This window comes from Macaca fascicularis, chromosome 13 (assembly GCF_037993035.2).
Source record: "Macaca fascicularis isolate 582-1 chromosome 13, T2T-MFA8v1.1".
Classification (NCBI taxonomy): Eukaryota; Metazoa; Chordata; class Mammalia; order Primates; family Cercopithecidae; genus Macaca; species Macaca fascicularis.
The window spans coordinates 41457570-41475909 of NC_088387.1; the positions used below are offsets into that span (position 1 = coordinate 41457570).

Sequence of the window (18340 nt, forward strand, 5' to 3'; positions counted from 1 at the left end):
GTGCTCGGGGAAGACGCACAATCGTGAGCAGCTTACGACACTCAGTGAGCAGTAGGTGCCTGTGCAAGCTCGCGCCTCACACTGCCTGGTGGAGAGAAGGAGCCCGGGCGCCGCTCGCCGCTTCCCGCGACGCCGCCCGCACCTCCCCGCCGCCCGCCGTCCGCAAAGCATGAGCGAGCCCGCTCTCTGCAGCTGCCCAGGGCGCGAATGGCAGGCTGTCTCCGCGGAGTAAAAGGTGGCGCCGGTCAGTGGTCGTTTCCAATGACGGACATTAACCAGACTGTCAAATCCTGGGGAGTCGCGAGCCCCGAGTTTGGAGTTTTTTTCCCCCACAACGTCACAGTCCGAACTGCAGAGGGAAAGGAAGGCGGCAGGAAGGCGAAGCCCGGGCTCCGGCACGTAGTTGGGAAACTTGCGGGTCCTAGAAGTCGCCTCCCCGCCTCGCCGGCCGCCCTTGCAGCCCCAAGCCGAGCAGCAAAGTGAGACATTGTGCGCCTGCCAGATCCGCCGGCCGCGGACCCGGGCTGCCTCGGAAACACAGAGGGGTCTTCTCTCGCCCTGCATATAATTAGCCTGCACACAAAGGGAGCAGCTGAATGGAGGTTGTCACTCTCTGGAAAAGGGTGGGTAAGACACTTTTTAATTAAATTCTTTCCCGAAGATTTTTTTTCCTCCCTTTTCTTTGCTGCAGCATCTAACATGGACCAAATCACCATCTCTTTGATCTTTCCGTGGCTGTGAACTTTCTATGCTGCCCAGCTTTCTGCATGCTTAGAGGTGAACGTGTGGTTTTTGGGGAGGGGGGTCCTTCTTTATTTCTATGTATTTATTTGATTTTTTTGCCCTTTTCTCCTCCTCCCCCGCTCCCCCTCCCTCGGAATAAAATATGATGTAGATTTCTGACCGAGCGCTTCCAATGGACATTCTCCAGTCTCTCTGGAAAGATTCTCGCTAATGGATTTCCTGCTGCTCGGTCTCTGTCTATACTGGCTGCTGAGGAGGCCCTCGGGGGTGGTCTTGTGTCTGCTGGGGGCCTGCTTTCAGATGCTGCCCGCCGCCCCCAGCGGGTGCCCGCAGCTGTGCCGGTGCGAGGGGCGGCTGCTGTACTGCGAGGCGCTCAACCTCACCGAGGCGCCCCACAACCTGTCCGGCCTGCTGGGCTTGTCCCTGCGCTACAACAGCCTCTCGGAGCTGCGCGCCGGCCAGTTCACGGGGTTAATGCAGCTCACGTGGCTCTATCTGGATCACAATCACATCTGCTCGGTGCAGGGGGACGCCTTTCAGAAACTGCGCCGAGTTAAGGAACTCACGCTGAGTTCCAACCAGATCACCCAGCTGCCCAACACCACCTTCCGGCCCATGCCCAACCTGCGCAGCGTGGACCTCTCGTACAACAAGCTGCAGGCACTCGCGCCCGACCTCTTCCACGGGCTGCGGAAGCTCACCACGTTGCATATGCGGGCCAACGCCATCCAGTTTGTGCCCGTGCGCATCTTCCAGGACTGCCGCAGCCTCAAGTTTCTCGACATCGGATACAATCAGCTCAAGAGTCTGGCGCGCAACTCTTTCGCCGGCTTGTTTAAGCTCACCGAGCTGCACCTCGAGCACAACGACTTGGTCAAGGTGAACTTCGCCCACTTCCCGCGCCTCATCTCCCTGCACTCGCTCTGCCTGCGGAGGAACAAGGTGGCCATTGTGGTCAGCTCGCTGGACTGGGTTTGGAACCTGGAGAAAATGGACTTGTCGGGCAACGAGATCGAGTACATGGAGCCCCATGTGTTCGAGACCGTGCCGCACCTGCAGTCCCTGCAGCTGGACTCCAACCGCCTCACCTACATCGAGCCCCGGATCCTCAACTCTTGGAAGTCCCTGACAAGCATCACCCTGGCCGGTAACCTGTGGGACTGCGGGCGCAACGTGTGTGCCCTAGCCTCGTGGCTCAGCAACTTCCAGGGGCGCTACGATGGCAACTTGCAGTGCGCCAGCCCGGAGTACGCACAGGGCGAGGACGTCCTGGATGCCGTGTACGCCTTCCACCTGTGCGAGGATGGGGCCGAGCCCACCAGCGGCCACCTGCTCTCGGCCGTCACCAACCGCAGTGATCTGGGGCCCCCTGCCAGCTCGGCCACCACGCTCGCGGATGGCGGGGAGGGGCAGCACGACGGCACATTCGAGCCTGCCACCGTGGCTCTCCCCGGCAGCGAGCACGCCGAGAATGCCGTGCAGATCCACAAGGTGGTCACGGGCACCATGGCCCTCATCTTCTCCTTCCTCATCGTGGTCCTGGTGCTCTACGTGTCCTGGAAGTGTTTCCCAGCCAGCCTCAGGCAGCTCAGACAGTGCTTTGTCACGCAGCGCAGGAAGCAAAAGCAGAAACAGACCATGCATCAGATGGCTGCCATGTCTGCCCAGGAATACTACGTTGATTACAAACCGAACCACATTGAGGGAGCCCTGGTGATCATCAACGAGTATGGCTCGTGTACCTGCCACCAGCAGCCCGCCAGGGAATGCGAGGTGTGATTGTCCCACGGGCTCTCAACCTATGCGCTACCAAATACGCCTGGGCAGCCGGGATGGGCCGGCGGGCACCAGGCTGGGGTCTCCTTGTCTGTGCTCTGATATGCTCCTTGACTGAAACTTTAAGGGGATCTCTCCCAGAGACTTGACATTTTAGCTTTATTGTGTCTTAAAAACAAAAACGAATTAAAACACAACAAAAAAATCCCCACCCCACAACCTTCAGGACAGTCTATCTTAAATTTCATATGAGAAACTCCTTCCTCCCTTTGAAGATCTGCCCATATTCAGGAATCTGAGAGTGTAAAAAAGGTACCAATCATTGATTTTTTTTTTTTTTTTTTTTTTGTAAACTAAAATGTTTAAAATAAAATAGCATTTACAGTTTTTACAGACTGGTGTAACCTAAATGAATTGTTACTTGTGTTACAAGAAAAGCAACAGTTAAAATTTCCTTGTGGGGTGGGGAGGGGAGTTGTCCAGGGGCCAGAAGGAAATTCCAGGAGCAAAGTAGTCAGATTCATTTTGAAATTTTAAAGAAGGGCAAACAAAGCTTATCAGATTAATGACATGTTAATTTACTCCACATGAGTAAGGACTGGAAAAAGAAAAACAGCAAGACCCTTTATATTATTGGGGCAAGGACAGTGCAATCTAACCACCTTCAAGCAAGTGAGAGGTGGACTGAGGACTGGGCATCCTTGCTCAGCCTTTAAAGCAGAGAGCATTGCAAATGGCTTTTAAAAGGCAGTGCCAGACAGTTTGTCCTAGGAACACGAAACATTTTTGCACTTAATGTAACCATCTTTCAAATCAACTCAAAATGTAACCATCTTTCAAATCAACTCAAAATCTCATCCCCAAATGCCACCTGTTCTTAATTCTCCTGAGTCTTTGATTCACCCGACATAGTAGCATTTGTGCCCTTTTTGTACCCCCTGTTAAAGGGAGCCCCTCAGCTCACTGCTCTCTTTGGTCTGGCTGAGGGGAAGGAGGCAGAATCCTGATATTCAGGGCTGAAAGCTGTGCTTCTGGAGCACAGTGCTAAGACTGCAGCACGCTTAGGTTCCCAGACAGTGACAGCACATTCCTAGTTTCTATGGGGAACGAGGAGAAAAGCCTACCTCAGGATGAATGCCTGCAGGGTAATGACTTGTAGCAAGAGACTTTAGGGGCAGAGGTGACAGAGCAGTGATGGGGTGGGGAGAGTGGGAGACGATAATCATCTGATCCTGTGTTTGCATATTTCTGAGATGGGAATAATTTGTTAAACCAGGACAGAAAAGCTGCCTCTTCTCAGATTGCCCTTTTGTGTAATGCTTGCTTTCCCTATTTCTTTCTTTTTTCTTTTTTCTGTGTTGGGATTGATGATTGCTCCTTCTCATCCCTCATAGGTTTCCAGGTCCATCATTGAGATTTCAGTTTCTATTCAACTAAAGAGTGAGGAAGTGGTGGTAGTGGCAATTGGTGGGTACAGAGAAGGGAAGGGGAAAGCTGTGTGCATTGGACGGAGGGCTCCTTCACCAGATGATAATTTAAGCAAATGTATGATTGAAATAAACTGTGATGGATGACAGATGCTGAACCAGTGTAGCCCACATCCCTAAGTCTTTCTCTTCCCTCTCTGACACTAAAGACTTACATCTTTCTGTTTTTATTTTTCCTTTTTTTTTTTTTTTTTTTTTTTTGAGAGAGAAGTCCAAATAGCAGGAAGAGGGATGGGGGGATGAGGAACCACACACTACCATCCCCTAAAACGCAAATGTCTCCAGCTACCAATCTTAGGAGGCAAAATCAGCTTTTTGAAATGCAGAATGGTATCACCAGAAGGTTTCCTTAAACTAAGGGTTGGTGGTAGGTTTCTCTTCTACCTATGGAGAAACCAGTATGCCTAAAAATTGTTTCTAAGGGTCTCTTTCAAGATAAATATTTTGCAAATGTCTTTTAAGATGTTAAGCCCTGGGAGACAGCTTCTTACACACACACACACACACACACACACACACACACACACACACACACACCCCAACACCCCAGCTCATTTTTCCTGACCAGGAAACTTCATCTTGCTTTATTTATAATTAAAACATGACATTATGACACACATCATGCACATGACACCCATTCAGATTGTTAGTGTTCTAGAAGAGAGGTGCTTTGTTTGATAACTTTGAGGAGGGGGTTTTGAATTTAAGCATAATCATTTGGGTTTGCCTTTCTAAATAGCATACCACTCCGAGAGCAGGGGTAGCAGGAAAAAGATTCTCTCAGGCATGTGCCTTGCCTAAAACCCTACTAAAGCGACCTCCTCTAGAAGACAGCATACCTTTTTTAGGAAAAAAAAAAAAAATTGTAGCAACTGAAGGAGGGCTCCTTGGATTCCGTGAACTTAACCATCTCATAGGAAGGCTACAGGAATCCAGCGCCCAAAGCTGCTCTGGCTTGGTGCATTAAAGAGCTGTGTGGGTGTGCTTATAGGGAAAGCTTTCAGAAGCAAAACCTTCCTGGCAAGCATCAGAACCACAAGTCCCCTCCTACCCTCTAGAAATCTGAATATTGGAAACTGTAGTTTATCTCCTATCGCCAAGACATTTTTATCTTTCACTCTTCTTGTTTCAAGGTGGCCATAAGAAAGAGAGAGAATAATCGTGCTTTGTTTTATGCTACTCCACCCACCCTGCCCATGATTAAATATCATATATGTAGAAGATCTTAAGTCCATGCATATTTCATGAAGAACCATTGGAAAGAGGAATCTGCAATCTGGGAGCTTAAGAGCAAATGATGACCATAGAAAGCTATGTTCTTACTTTGTGTGTGTGTCTGTATGTTTCTGTGTTGTGTGTCTTTGTAGGCAAACAAATGTTGTCTACACAAACAGGAATTTAGCTCACATCATTTCATGTCCCTGTGACTCTAGCTCTGGAGATTGGTGGGGGGAGGGGGAAGGGGAAAAGGCAGGAATAAGGGAAAGTGGTAGTTTTAACTAAGGTTTTGTAACATTTGAAATCTATTCTTTCTCAAATTAATTAATCTTTAACCTTCGAGAAACTTGCTCTGACCCCTCTAAGCAAACTACTAAGCATTTAAAAGAGAATCTAATTTTTAAAGGTGTAGCACCTTTTTTTATTCTTCCCACAGAGGGTGCTAATCTCATTATCCTGTGCTATCTGAAAAGAACTTTAGGCCACAATTCACGTCTCATCCTGGGCATTGTGATGGATTGACCCTCCATTTGCAGTACCTTCCCAGCTGATTAAAGTTCAGCAGTGATATTGAGGTTTTTCGAATATTTATATAGAAAAAAAGTCTTTTCACATGACAAATGACACTCTCACATCAGTCTTAGCCCTAGTAGATTTTTAAGGTTGGACCAGAGGCAGCAGATTAAATGAGATCTGTCCTTTGCTGTACTCAGAAAAAAAAGGCAGTCGCTATGCTCAGATCGTAGCCTTGATATTAATAGTTGAGACCACCTACCCACAATGCAGCCCATACTCCCAAGACTACAAAGTTGCCATCACAAAGAAAAGGTTATTCCAGTAAAAGGAAATAATTTTCTAAACAATGTAAAAATATTCTTCTGAACTTATCAAAGTATAAGAGTGCCCTGCCTTTTCTCTCTGCTTTCAAGAAGGCAGACATTTGGTATGATTTAGCATCAACAACACATTTATGAGTGTGTGTAAGTAATCAGAGGGGCAAATGCCACTTGTTATTCCTCCCAAGTTTTCCAAGCAAGTACACACAGATCTCTGGTAGGATTAGGGGCCACTTGTGTTTCTGGCTTATTTTAGTCGACTTGTCAGCAAGTTTGATGCCTAGTCTATCTGACATGGCCCAGTAGAAGAGGGCATTGATGGATCACATGAGATGGTAAAAGAAACATCATCACATACCCCTCTCACAGAGAAAATTATCTAAGAACCAGAAATTATATCTGTTTTCGAGCAAGAGTATCATAATGTTTCAGGGTAGTCAAACATCAATCATCTCCTCTAGATGAGTGGTGATGTTGGTTGATTTGGATCTGCCATTGACAGAATGTCAAATAAAAAGGAATTAGCTAGCATATGACCATTAAATAGGCTTCTGAAATATATACACACACTCCTACCTCTCAGTCTATATCTATATATATAACAGCACACACACAAACATGCACACACACATGTGTGTATATACATATATATGTATAAAACCACATATAACCACACACACACACATATATAACCATACACACACACACACACACGTGCAGGCAGGTGACCACATTATGTAACTACCTTCTAGCACTAATTACCCTAATACTTTCTTCTTCATAATCAAACTTTTATTCAGGAAAGGATCTCATAAAATAAGTGACAGTTAAGATATAAAGGACTGATATGGCTGATGGTATTTTCAGGCATTAATGAGTAGGTAGATGCTTTGCAGGCTGAGGAACTTCTGGGCTCCTTATGCCACAGCAGAGTGTAACCTGCTGTCTAGTGGGAAGAGCCAGCAAATGGGAATATATTTTTTGAGAGTATTTTCCACCTCAGGGTTAAGAAATATATTTTTCCACTAAAGAATGCTCTACTCTGATTTTTTTTTTTTTTTCTTTTCTGGGATTCAGGAGGCAAAATTCTTACTTCTGATTGGGCACTATCTCCTGGCCTTGCTCAACTGGATACAATTTCTGAAGACCTTTGATTTTTTACTCCAAGTAAAGGGACTGGCTATTGCATTCTTACAGTTTAGACAAAGATATAAATGAGATGGAGAAATACAATTTACTGAGCAGTCACTAGTACGGTGCCTTTATCTAGATCACAATAAGTGAGGGAGGTGCCAGCAACCTTATCTTCACATTTAGAATTTGAGGCTTACAGAGGTCAGGTATGTTGTGCAAAGTCACCCAGCTAGTGATTGGAAGCACTGTGATGTGCTGATTGACTTAGTGGCCTTTTCACTACACCCTGTTTCTTTATTCCTTGAATGGTTGCCCCTCCACCCCTGCACATAACAAAGAGCCTAGAACTAGACTGGGAACAGGACACATGCTCAACACATTCTTGTTGAATGCCATGGGCACAATGCTGAAATCCAGGAATTCTGACCATGACTTGTTTGCTCTGGTCACTGGTAATAGGGCAACGCAGGACTCTGCCAATAGAGGAGACTTCTCCAGGGTTCCAGGAGAAGAAATGGCCAGTACATTCAGTCCAACCCCTTAAAATAGGATTTTAGATTCAGAGAGAGTAAAGTATAGACATCCATATGTTATTGTCAGGGATTTATCTGCATTTCTTCCTTCGTGATTAAATGGATCATGTGTCTATGGTAATGGTTCTCAACCAGGGGCAAATTTGCCACCCAGTGGACATTTACTTGTTTGTGTCTGGAGACATTTTACATTTTTATGCATGGGTGAGGTGGTGCTACTGGTATCCAGTGGGCAGAAGTATGGATACTGTGAAACATCCTACAAGCGAAGGACATCCCCTACATCAAATAATTATTTGACCTAAAATGTCAAGAGTGCTGAAGCTGACATTGCTGCTTCACGATGGAAAGTAATGGTGCTGTCTAAAGCATCATGCTGTGCTTCAGTTTTGCATGGAGTGGTCTTACTTCTGGGTTAGCTTTAGATTTACCGAGACTTATTCCCTTTAAGTCTTTCTCTTGCCAGGTAACTGGAAATCTAAATTAATAGCTGTTAGGTTCGTTGATAATCAGCAAAAGGGCCTATAGTTAACACATGCTTCTCAAAGAACATATGGCAAAACTTAAATTAACTAGGACAAAACTAGTCAGAACCCTCAATTGACCCACTTTTTCTTTAGCAATACCTCATTTAGGAAACAGGAAAAAAAAAATCAAGTTAACAGTGGAGATTTAATTAACAAGAAGGAAAATGAGAAACTTGATATTCCTTCCAGGAGGGGTTCTGCAGTCTGAACAAATCCAATCCACCAGCCTGTGCCTTCTTCTTCCCCAACCAAAACTGTAATGTATGTGAGGTGGTGATGAACCTCTATTTAAAAAATCAGTGTACTAAAAAATAAATGCTTGAGGGGATAGATAGCTCATTTTCCATGATGTAATTATTACACATTGCATGCCTCTATCAAAATATCTCGTGTACCCCATAAATTTATGCATCTACTATGTACCCACAATAAATTTTTAAAAAACTAAAAAAAATAAATAAATAAAATAAGCTAGAAAAAAGTCAGTGTGCTCAGTCTAGTGGGTAGGGTGGACACATTTAGGGAAATGATCTCAGTCCTTAGAAACAGGATAATCTAGAGACACAAGAATTGCAAACTGAAATCCATCTGGGGACACACAGGCAACACAGATGAGTGAGGTTCATGGGTAGATGAAATTATAAGGAACTGGATAACTCACTTAAAAGAATATAATTCACATTTGACTGGTTCTGGTTAATCAGAACATTTCTGCAGGGCAGGTCAAGTAACTGCTCTGGAAGAAATAGGGTCTAGAAGTCAGGAGTCATCATCTTTAGACATAGTACTGTTATTTATATGACTGGGATCATCTGTTAATCATCTTACTTACTTGGTCTCTGTCTCTACTTTAGATGGATTCATCTAGGTATTCCCTAAGAAACTTTCCAGTTTGGGGCTTGTATTTTACTATTTGTTTCCCCACAATAAAACTTAAAACAAAAGTGGTTTTCAAGACAGTGTCACTTAACCAGAAAATTAAAATTCCCCTGAATTCCTTTTCCTCCAGACATTCTGATTCATCAGGCTTGCCTGAATATGAATGAGCAGATATAGGTTAAAAAAAATTCACTGAGAGTCAGGGGCTTCAGAGAGGTAGGTGGACATGCTGGAAAACAGATGAGAAGATGAGAAAGCTCAGGCATGTGTGGGTGGGAAAACTGGGTTTTTAGAATGTGCAGGAAGAGATGAAAGGGAATCCTAAAGAGGACACACACACTCACCCGCACATGAGACCTAAGACACAGGGATGTGCAGTGAAGTAGACTCCTACCTACAAAAAAAATAAATTAATTAATTAAAAAAAATTGTTCAGGACTCTGAACATGACATACTACATTGTAAATGGCCACAATGGATATTAGGAGTTGAGAGACCTTTCTAGTAAAATGGGGTGTGGGATGGGAGGGAAAGAGAGAGAAACAGAGTTTGAGAAGAAGAAAAGGCAAGGTGGGGGAAGGAGATGAGAGAAGAGAGAACAAAACAAATCAGAAAGAAAAAAGAAAAAGAGAGAGGAAGAGGAGAGAGTTTCAAGATCTGTGTTTTATGCTACTCAAGTTATCATAAGTAGCTGTGATTACACTGATTCCTCAATCCTTTTCAATCATTTCTTTATTCTGTTCTACCAGGTTAGCTATTTGTCTGTTCTCAATGTAATGTCACAAAGTTATTTTCCCTTGTGTTATGAGAAGAAGGAATTCATTTTCTAGCTGCATCTTATTTCTTTATTGCTCAGCTAGCAGAGTGCTTGTCAACCCTGGCTGCACACTGGAACCACTTGGAGCCTCAATAAATACTGACTCCTGGGCCCCACCCTCAAGAGATTGTGAGTTAACTGGTCTGGGATGTGGCCTTGGTGAGGAGAATTATTATTATTATTATTATTATTATTTATTTATTATTATTTTTTTTAAGCTTCCCAGGTGATTCCAAAGTTCAGCCAAGGCTGAGAAGCACTGAGCTAGCGGGTTGCCTACCCACAGCATGGACAACTCAGCAATCTACAACATCCAAAAGTCTGACTGCAGCTCTTTAAAAATACATGGTGGGCTGGTGCCTAGGCTCCATGGGGTCAGGTTACATGGGCTACATGGCAGGGAGAAGGGAGTCACGTTCCCACATGCCTGCCATTAACTGCATCTGGTGGCACTGATAGAAGAAAGACTTGCAAGCATCAGTGTACTCAGAATTAGTCTCTGAGCACTCTATAGTTTACAAAGTGCTGTTTAGAATTATTCTTATATTTGTTTTTATTCTCCCAATAATTTCAGAAGGCAGACAAAAACTTGTCCCATTTTTAAGACAAGAAGACTCAATCTGAAAAGTTTCAGTAGCTTGCCCAAGGTCATTGTTACTGCTGGGCTGGCACTGAGAAATGCCTCTTCTAAATTCTGGGTCTTTCCTCCTCTACCACCTTCCTTTCCTTCTCTAATTGGCTGTGTCATTATAAGGTAAAGCTAGTCCTGCTCAAAATATACAAATCAATAACTCCTTTAGGAGGATTCCTGGAAAACCCATTGCACACAGGCTCCTACACCTCCTCCAACTGAAGTCTTGCAGTTACAAAGTTTGACATTATAGTGTCACCACTGCCCTTCTGTGTCTCCACCCCATTCCCAAGCCTGACACTCTTTTCTTTGCCATAGGAGACTCCATGACACCCAGGAGACAGCCAAATAGGCATCAATTCTTTCCAAATACCCCAACACTAAAATATTCCCTTCTCACTGAGTCTACTGCATCCATAGATTTGCCACCAGCTCTTCCAAGAATGTAAACACTAAATCCTAGTAGGACACTGATTGGTGGAGTGGTGATAATTCTACTCCGGGGATTTTTGCAACTTAAACAAGGATTTTTGGGGGAAATAACCAAAGGAAATCACTCTAATGCTGGAATTTCATTTCAATTTCACTTAAACAGACGGTGGCATACATTTGGCCAGGACATCCGACCTTGTTCCCCTTAAATGAAACAACACAAGTGAATGCCCACTTATAAGAGCAGATTTGTCAACAGTTTATGGGGTTTAAAGTAAGACCAGGATAAAGATTGGATCTTCTGTCATATTTTACCTCCTTAAACCAAAGTCTTCTTTAAAAATCACATATTTTTAGGTGTTCACCATCAGCATATTTATCCTCAGTGAAGAACTCTCAATATTGCAAACTATGTGTAGCAGGGATCTCTATCTCAGAGATATTGTAGGCAGCCTTCGGTAAAAGTGAGATGGCTCAGCAGTGCACAGAGCTAGCTGGATTAGTCTGCCACAGAAAGGTCTGGAAAAGCCAAGTTACACACAATTAATGGAACAATGCAACAATCTGTCTTCAGCTGGCCAAAGCAATTCTGTCATTTGTCCCTCAGCTGCAGAACAACCACTCACTCTGTTATTTTGCCTCACTGTCTCTGCTCCATAGTGATTTCATTTATGGTGAAATCTATATTTCCCTGCAACTGAGACTGCGTTTCTTTATTTTTTAAAAATTTTTATTCTAAAAATAATGGGACTTCTCAGAATGCAGCAGCACTGCTTTGCTGTCCAGGTCATTTTTTCATCTGAGTGTTTCATATTGATCCTTTTTGCATATTATTTCAAAAATCATAAAGGTACATAAAAAAAAAGAGCAAACACGCTGTAGGAAAGAAAAGGAGAAGCTACATTATAACTGAAATGCCACTAAAGATAACATATCACTCAGATGCCTTTAACTTCTGATTATATTGCTCAACTCATTCAATCAAAGTAGCACAACATTTCTTGTTCAGAGCTTAAGTCAACATTTGTGGAGTGAACAATAGAACCATTTAACTTGTAAATGATTGCAGCTTTGAAGGTGAGGCATTCTCAAGAGGACTGTGTTGGCATAGGCCTATCAGCCTCACCATGAGAGTATGCAGAAGAGGCCTCTACTTCTTCCTGATCCATTTATGAAATGTGACCCCCACCTATAGGAGTGTTAATCATATATTTTACTTACTAGGTGCCTGGCAACCTGCTAAATCCTCAAGATTTTCTCATTTAAGCCCTGCAAAAAGCCTTCATCCCTCCTTGCTCAGAGTAGTATTAGCATGCTCCCTTTACAAACAGGTAAACTGAGGTCTGGCAGGGGGTCAACAACTTGCCCAAGGTCACTTACCATGGTAGGATGATGTGTCAAGGGAGACACATTCCTTGGGTTCAAATTCTGGCTGAGTGACTTTGGCAAGGCACTTAACCTTTCTGATCATCAGTTCCTTCATCTATAAAATGAACATAGGGCTGTTATAAGAATCAAGCTCATTGTTATTGAGACTGAAAGGAGTCATTCCTTATAAAGTGCTTAGAATGGTGTCTGGCATATGGCAAGTACTAGATAAGTGTTTTCTAAATAAAATATAAATAGAACAAGGTCACATAGCCAGGAAAGGGTTGAATCCGGGTGTAACCAGGATTGTCATCCTGCAAAGCTAGGCTATCACCATTTTCTTCTGTGATAGGATGAGACTCAAAAACCTGAATTCCTGAAGGCTCTGGGTCTAAAAGAGGGATATGGAGGCCGTGAAGTCTGGAGTTGCAAAGACTACACATGGTTTCCTTCCCAGCTTTCTAACTGGCCGGACCTCAGCCCATACACCACTCACTGACTTTGTTCTGGTTCCTTAGTGGCTTGGCTTTACCATTGTGGTCTGGCAGCCCTGGTGAACCTAATCCCGGAATACACGTGGCCATGTGCACACACATTCATGCACACATATCTTCCAGTTTTCCTAGGAGCTGAAGGCTAGCGGCCAGCTACGTGGGCTTTCTGGTGATGTGGCAAAACTCATTTCCCCATCTGAGCTGTTTGCTATCTGTAGTCAATTCCTGGAGGTGAAAAGCTGCTACCCAGCTTGCAATTGTTATCCAACTCCCAAACTCTTATTTAATATTGGCAATATTAAATCATACTGGCCCCTGGGACACTAAGCATACATCTTCAGCTGAAAGAGATTTGCTGGTGTTTATTTAAAGAAGCTTTTTATTTGTGTACTCACAGCCGTAGTTGGATGCTGCTCAAGTAAATTTAACAAATGACGAAGTACCCATCTGAGGTTGACCCTTTCTTCTGGCAGAGGAGGTCCTGTATCAAGAGGCAAACTCCACGTCCCAGCTTTGACACTAATTTGCTCCTGGCCCTTAAGCAAGTCAGTTCCACCTGTCCAGAACTTACTTTCTTGTGTCTGTAGTGGTGAATTCTGGCTTTCCTTCTGTTTCTCCAATTTATTAGGTAGGGTATGAAGTTAAGGAGGAGAAAATAAAAGTAAGAATAACTTTCCATACATTCTCCTTTGCTATCACTTATCAACAGGCAAAGCAATGAACTTCCCCAAAGGGAAAGACTCCAGTGTCTTCAGAGATCTACCACATCCCATAAGGAAAAACTATGTTTGGTCAGAGGGAACATTCTCTTTTGCAACTAGGGAATTGAGATACCAAAAGTTGAATGTGTTTCAAGCCACACCTTGTTCTTTGGGATTCACTCACAGAATGATTAAAGCATGCTCTGTCCGAGCTTTGGCCAGAAATGTTGGGAATACTTTGGCCGTAGTGAAACCTCAATACTTGAATCTATACTACCAGGGGATGTTAGAGCTGTTGGGAAATTGAGGACACCTTCAGTTTAGTGTTTTATGTCTTTGCTGGCTTGTTTTATTGTTTGTTTTCTACCCTCCTTCATTTTTTCTTTCCTTCCCTCCATCCTTCCTTCCTTCTTTTCTTTTTACTGAATTTATAGTTATGAGCTACACCAGTCACTCACAACAAGAGCAAAATGGCACTGAGGGAGCAAACACTGTTTCTTATGTGGGTGAAATAAATTTTACTAATTTTTGGCATAAAGCATAGATATACATATAGTACATAAACAGATATACAACATATCTATGGTATTAAGATTTCAGGGAGGGGGAGTGATTAGGAAAAATAAATGTCTAAATAGTATTTTCTAGGCGGGGGTGAGGAATGAAAAAAAAATGACTGGGAAACACTGAGCTAGATAATGATTACAATGGGGGAGAAAAAAACAGCAAAAAGTAAAAGCATCACGGGAACCTCACCATGGTGAGGCTGGTGAGGTTCCTGTGATGCTTTTACTTTTTGCTGTCTTTTTCTCCCCCATGGTAATCACTGGGGAAGAAATGAGAAGGTCAAGGAAGTTTGGGTACTTCAGTATTCAAAACCAGGACTGAGACTATTTGGACAGGTTCATATGAGGGACTTTGTCTTATCAGCTCCTTCTGCACTCAACACATCCCAGAGTTGTCTTTATTTGGAGGATTCATGATGTACTAAAAAACTATCTGGTAGGGAATTAATTAGACAGAGCTTCTGCCATTTGCTGGCTTAGATAAATCAGCACTTTTCTGGACCTCAATTCCCTTGTCTATAAAATTCAGAAAACAATCCCTGCTCAGCCTGCTTCACAAGGATCTGGTAAAGATCAAATGAGATCATGTGAGTGACAGAACTTAAAAAGCTGTGAGGTCCTACGCAAAGATTTAAGGCAGTGGGAGGAGAGTGGTGAGAACCCGAACTGTGTGGTTGGCCCCTTACGCAGAGTGACTTTTGAGGGCCACATCCTTAAACTCTTCTCCACAGGGATTTAATTCCTGCTCTTGGTCACTGCTCTAAATTAAGTCCTTCATGACTCTGTCATCCGTAGCAGGGAGCAGGGAGACAAGTACACCATTGGCTGCTTATTAGGAAGAAGGCCCTCCTGTCAGTTGACTTTTTTCCCTACCATATAACACAGTCTGACCCAAGTGGGGGCCTTAGGCAGTCACTAGTGTGACTCTGTGAACCTGTGTGTCCACATCTTTAAAATGACCATATCAGTGGCTGCCTTGCTGGTTTTTAGGAAGATTATCAGAGAGCACATGTGCGTTGAGTCGGCCAAATTGCTGGCCAGTAGTACATTCTCAATCAGAATTAGTCCCACCCCTGCCCCAACATCACAGTAGAGTGACATGTTATGTTTACAAAAATAGCCTCAGGGGAAATGTGGATGGCATTAGGAGCAATTGGTTCCCAGAAGCAGAAGCTAAGAAGAGGATTTAAGAAGTTTATTGAATGAGAACACTAAATTAGTAATATAAAAATTATCTCTAAAGAGGCGAGAACTGGAGTAGAGATTAGTAGGGCACGTAACATTGCAGAATAATTAGTAAACAGGATGAAGAATAGCACCCTCTCTGTTAGTCAATGGCAGCTGGAATGTTAAGAGGGAAGTTACAAAGATCCCTTACACCACTACAGATGCTCTGACACTTGCCTCAGGTAACTGTCTTTTATTTATTTATTTATTTATTTTAATATAATGGTTCTTCCCAGTTCTGTCAACAGATTCAGTCCCCAGTCCTCCTTCTCTGAGCAGACCTCTCATCCGCAGCATATACCTGCTAGATCTTCTAAGAGCTAACATGGAGACTTCTGGAAGAAGGTGGGAGAGAAGTCCATCTCGGCTTGATTAACCATGTATCACATCATATTACTCCCATCTTAAAAGTGCACCCGTTGTTTTTCTAAGCCCTCACACAAAGGGTACTACTGTGGTCCCATATCTGTCAGCCCTTGAGAAATGCTGTTCTTGGACCTCACAGCCAAGCAGCCCTGAACTGCAGCAAAATCCAGCAACACACTCAGCAGCGAGCAGCCTGCTGAGCTCCACTGGTTTATCCAGGGCCACCAACCCCAAAGAACTGGGATGAAAGCAGATGTGAGAGAGGAAAAGGATCTGTTTTTGTTTTATTTTCTACCAGGCCCAGCTCTTTGTTGGGGGGGAAAAAAAAAAGAAGAAAAATCGAGCTCCAAGCTGGTGCCCTGCCAAGCTTCCTCCCCTTCCTTCCTAGTCCAAGCACTCCACCGTCTGTGCAGACTGCATAACAGCAGTTTCTGGAAACAGGCTGAAGAATCTGGGCCAGTCCAGAGGCAGTGGATTCCTGGTTTTTGTGTGGTGGGGTTTTAGGAATTTTATTTTTCACCTTAATTCTTTCAATAACTGCCAGCTGTTTGAAGCACATCCGTTATCAACAGCTTCTGTTTGTAAAATGAGACTGAAGGTATCCTCTCCAGAGGAATTCCTGAATCTTCTCTGTAGTTCAATGCTTTCACTGACAGTTTGGCTCAAAAAGTATGAGTGTGGTAAATATTAAAGAATGTTAATACAAATGTGATGAAACACCTAGGGATCTTTTTTTTTCTCCCCCCAAATTCTGCTTTGCTCACTACTAAAGTTAATCTTGACAGAAAATTTACTTCTCTGATCCACATCATTTCCCAAAGCAATTTTCCAACAGCAAACATAAATTTCTGGTGATCGCTTAGAGGTTTTCAATCCCTGTGTTAAGGAGGCCATGGGGTTTCAACTGTTTGCCTCACTTTCAGGTAAATGTCCCTCACTTGAAATGCTATCACCAGAGGACCCTGGGCAGCAACCAAGGACAAAGGTCCAAAAATGAGTTTTGAGGTGTCAACAAAAATAGGTTTGGTAGCGGGGAGATGATCTGAGTATCAAGATCAAATATTAAAAAGGAAATTAAGTCATTAACTAAGGAAGTAATTGCCTAAGCCCACATATCTGTAGCCGCAAATAAGATGAAGCACTAAGTAAATGCAGTGCCTTTACCTGGTGCTGAACTTTGAGCTGGTTAATGCAGATTACATTTATACCCTATCGAAGGTGTGAGTTAAGCACATATCATGAGATGACATTTGTGCTCTTCCCTTTGTCATGTTTGTCAGCCTTTAGGGCTCTCGGGAATGAAAAATGACTGGACTTTGGAATAAAATAGACCTCAATATGAGTCCCAGTTCTACCGAACACCAGCTGCGTGATGCAGGACAAATGACTCAACCCCTATTAATCTAGAGATAGCTTAAAAATTCTACTTTGAAGATATTGGGAGGTTTAGTATTAATATATGCAAAATGTTTTGCACATGCTGGACACACAGTGAGTGTTCAGTAAGTGTCATTACTATCGTCAGTATCATCACCGTCATTGTCATCCTCGTCATCATTACTTTTGGTACCAAGCATATCTATTACCAATGGAGTCCATTTTGACTATACACAGTGAATCTCCTTTACAATGTTATTTGCAATGGAATGAAATTCAGTCTATGGACCACACTAGATGAATCATATAAAGCAGTATATATGACAGCAGTTTATAAGTTTTAAAGTTTGATGAAAACGTAAGGTATCATGGGAGGGGGGAAGGTGGTTGTCTTTCTGATGTACCCAAAATAACCAAAAGATGCTTAAGTCATTTCTATCATTATCTCTATTTCCATGCCTTCCCTGTACTCTCCTTTTCTTTCTACTCAGTAAAATTTTCATGATGACAAAATATCTATTTCAAGTTGTAAAGACACCTATGAGGCTTTTCTTGATGCCCTCAGCTCACCGTGGTCCTCCCTCTTACCATCAGAAGGTGTTAGAACAGTCATTGTCCTTAGCAATCAACTCTGGACTGTTCAGGACATCTCTTTTCATTGTTCATATCATTAATTTACTTATGTACCATGTCTATATATTTTGTGTCCCATTATATACTATTTATGGTCAGGGGACAACTATTTTGTATCAGTTCAATTCAGTTAGTTTCTAGGCACTGAAGGTGAAGTACAAAGAGGAAAACATAGCCCTCCTCCCAAAGGGTTTACATACCAATACAAAGGGTACAACATCCACATATATAATGACAACCAAAGGTGGAATACGATGAATACTATAACACAGGTGTAGCAAAGTCTTCCAATGATACAGCTAAAGGAAAGGGTTTCCTCAATTCAGGGAATGTGTGAGAAGTTTCATCGGGCTTGATGAAGAAGGTGGACTATACACTGCATCTAGTTAGGTGGGTGGGATTTGACATGAAGAATGGAAGGAAAGGGTCTCCCAAGAGCACAATCCACATTGTGCAAGAGCACAGAGGCAGGCAAGTGAAAGGGAAGCACTGGCTAAGTGCACCAGCAAAATGCTCAACAGCATGTGATGATTTGATATAAGTAGCTACTTCATCACCAGGACAATCCAGAATCTAATTTTATTCCATTTCAAT

At 43.2% G+C, this 18340-nt stretch overlaps 2 protein-coding genes across 9 annotated transcripts in view; one reads left to right on the plus strand and one right to left on the minus strand.

Annotated features, from left to right (window-relative positions):
* CTNNA2 (catenin alpha 2) overlaps positions 1-18340 on the minus strand; it is a 1160134-nt gene that overhangs the window by 353150 nt on the left and 788644 nt on the right. The gene's annotated exons all lie outside the window — the stretch shown is intronic.
* LRRTM1 (leucine rich repeat transmembrane neuronal 1) lies at positions 79-16443 on the plus strand. 6 transcript variants are annotated; one of them, XR_006691449.3, is made up of 3 exons: positions 79-777; positions 896-2832; positions 15607-16443. XR_006691449.3 is itself a non-coding variant. In XM_074011445.1 (2 exons), exon 2 carries the CDS (start codon positions 955-957, stop codon positions 2521-2523), a length of 1569 nt encoding a protein of 522 aa, XP_073867546.1. In that variant the 5' UTR covers positions 79-777; positions 896-954; the 3' UTR covers positions 2524-2907. The 6 variants fall into 6 exon arrangements, 3 of the variants coding, with proteins under 3 accessions (XP_073867546.1, XP_073867547.1, XP_015289568.2); XR_006691450.3 differs by having other exon boundaries at positions 79-627; XR_006691448.3 differs by having other exon boundaries at positions 79-623.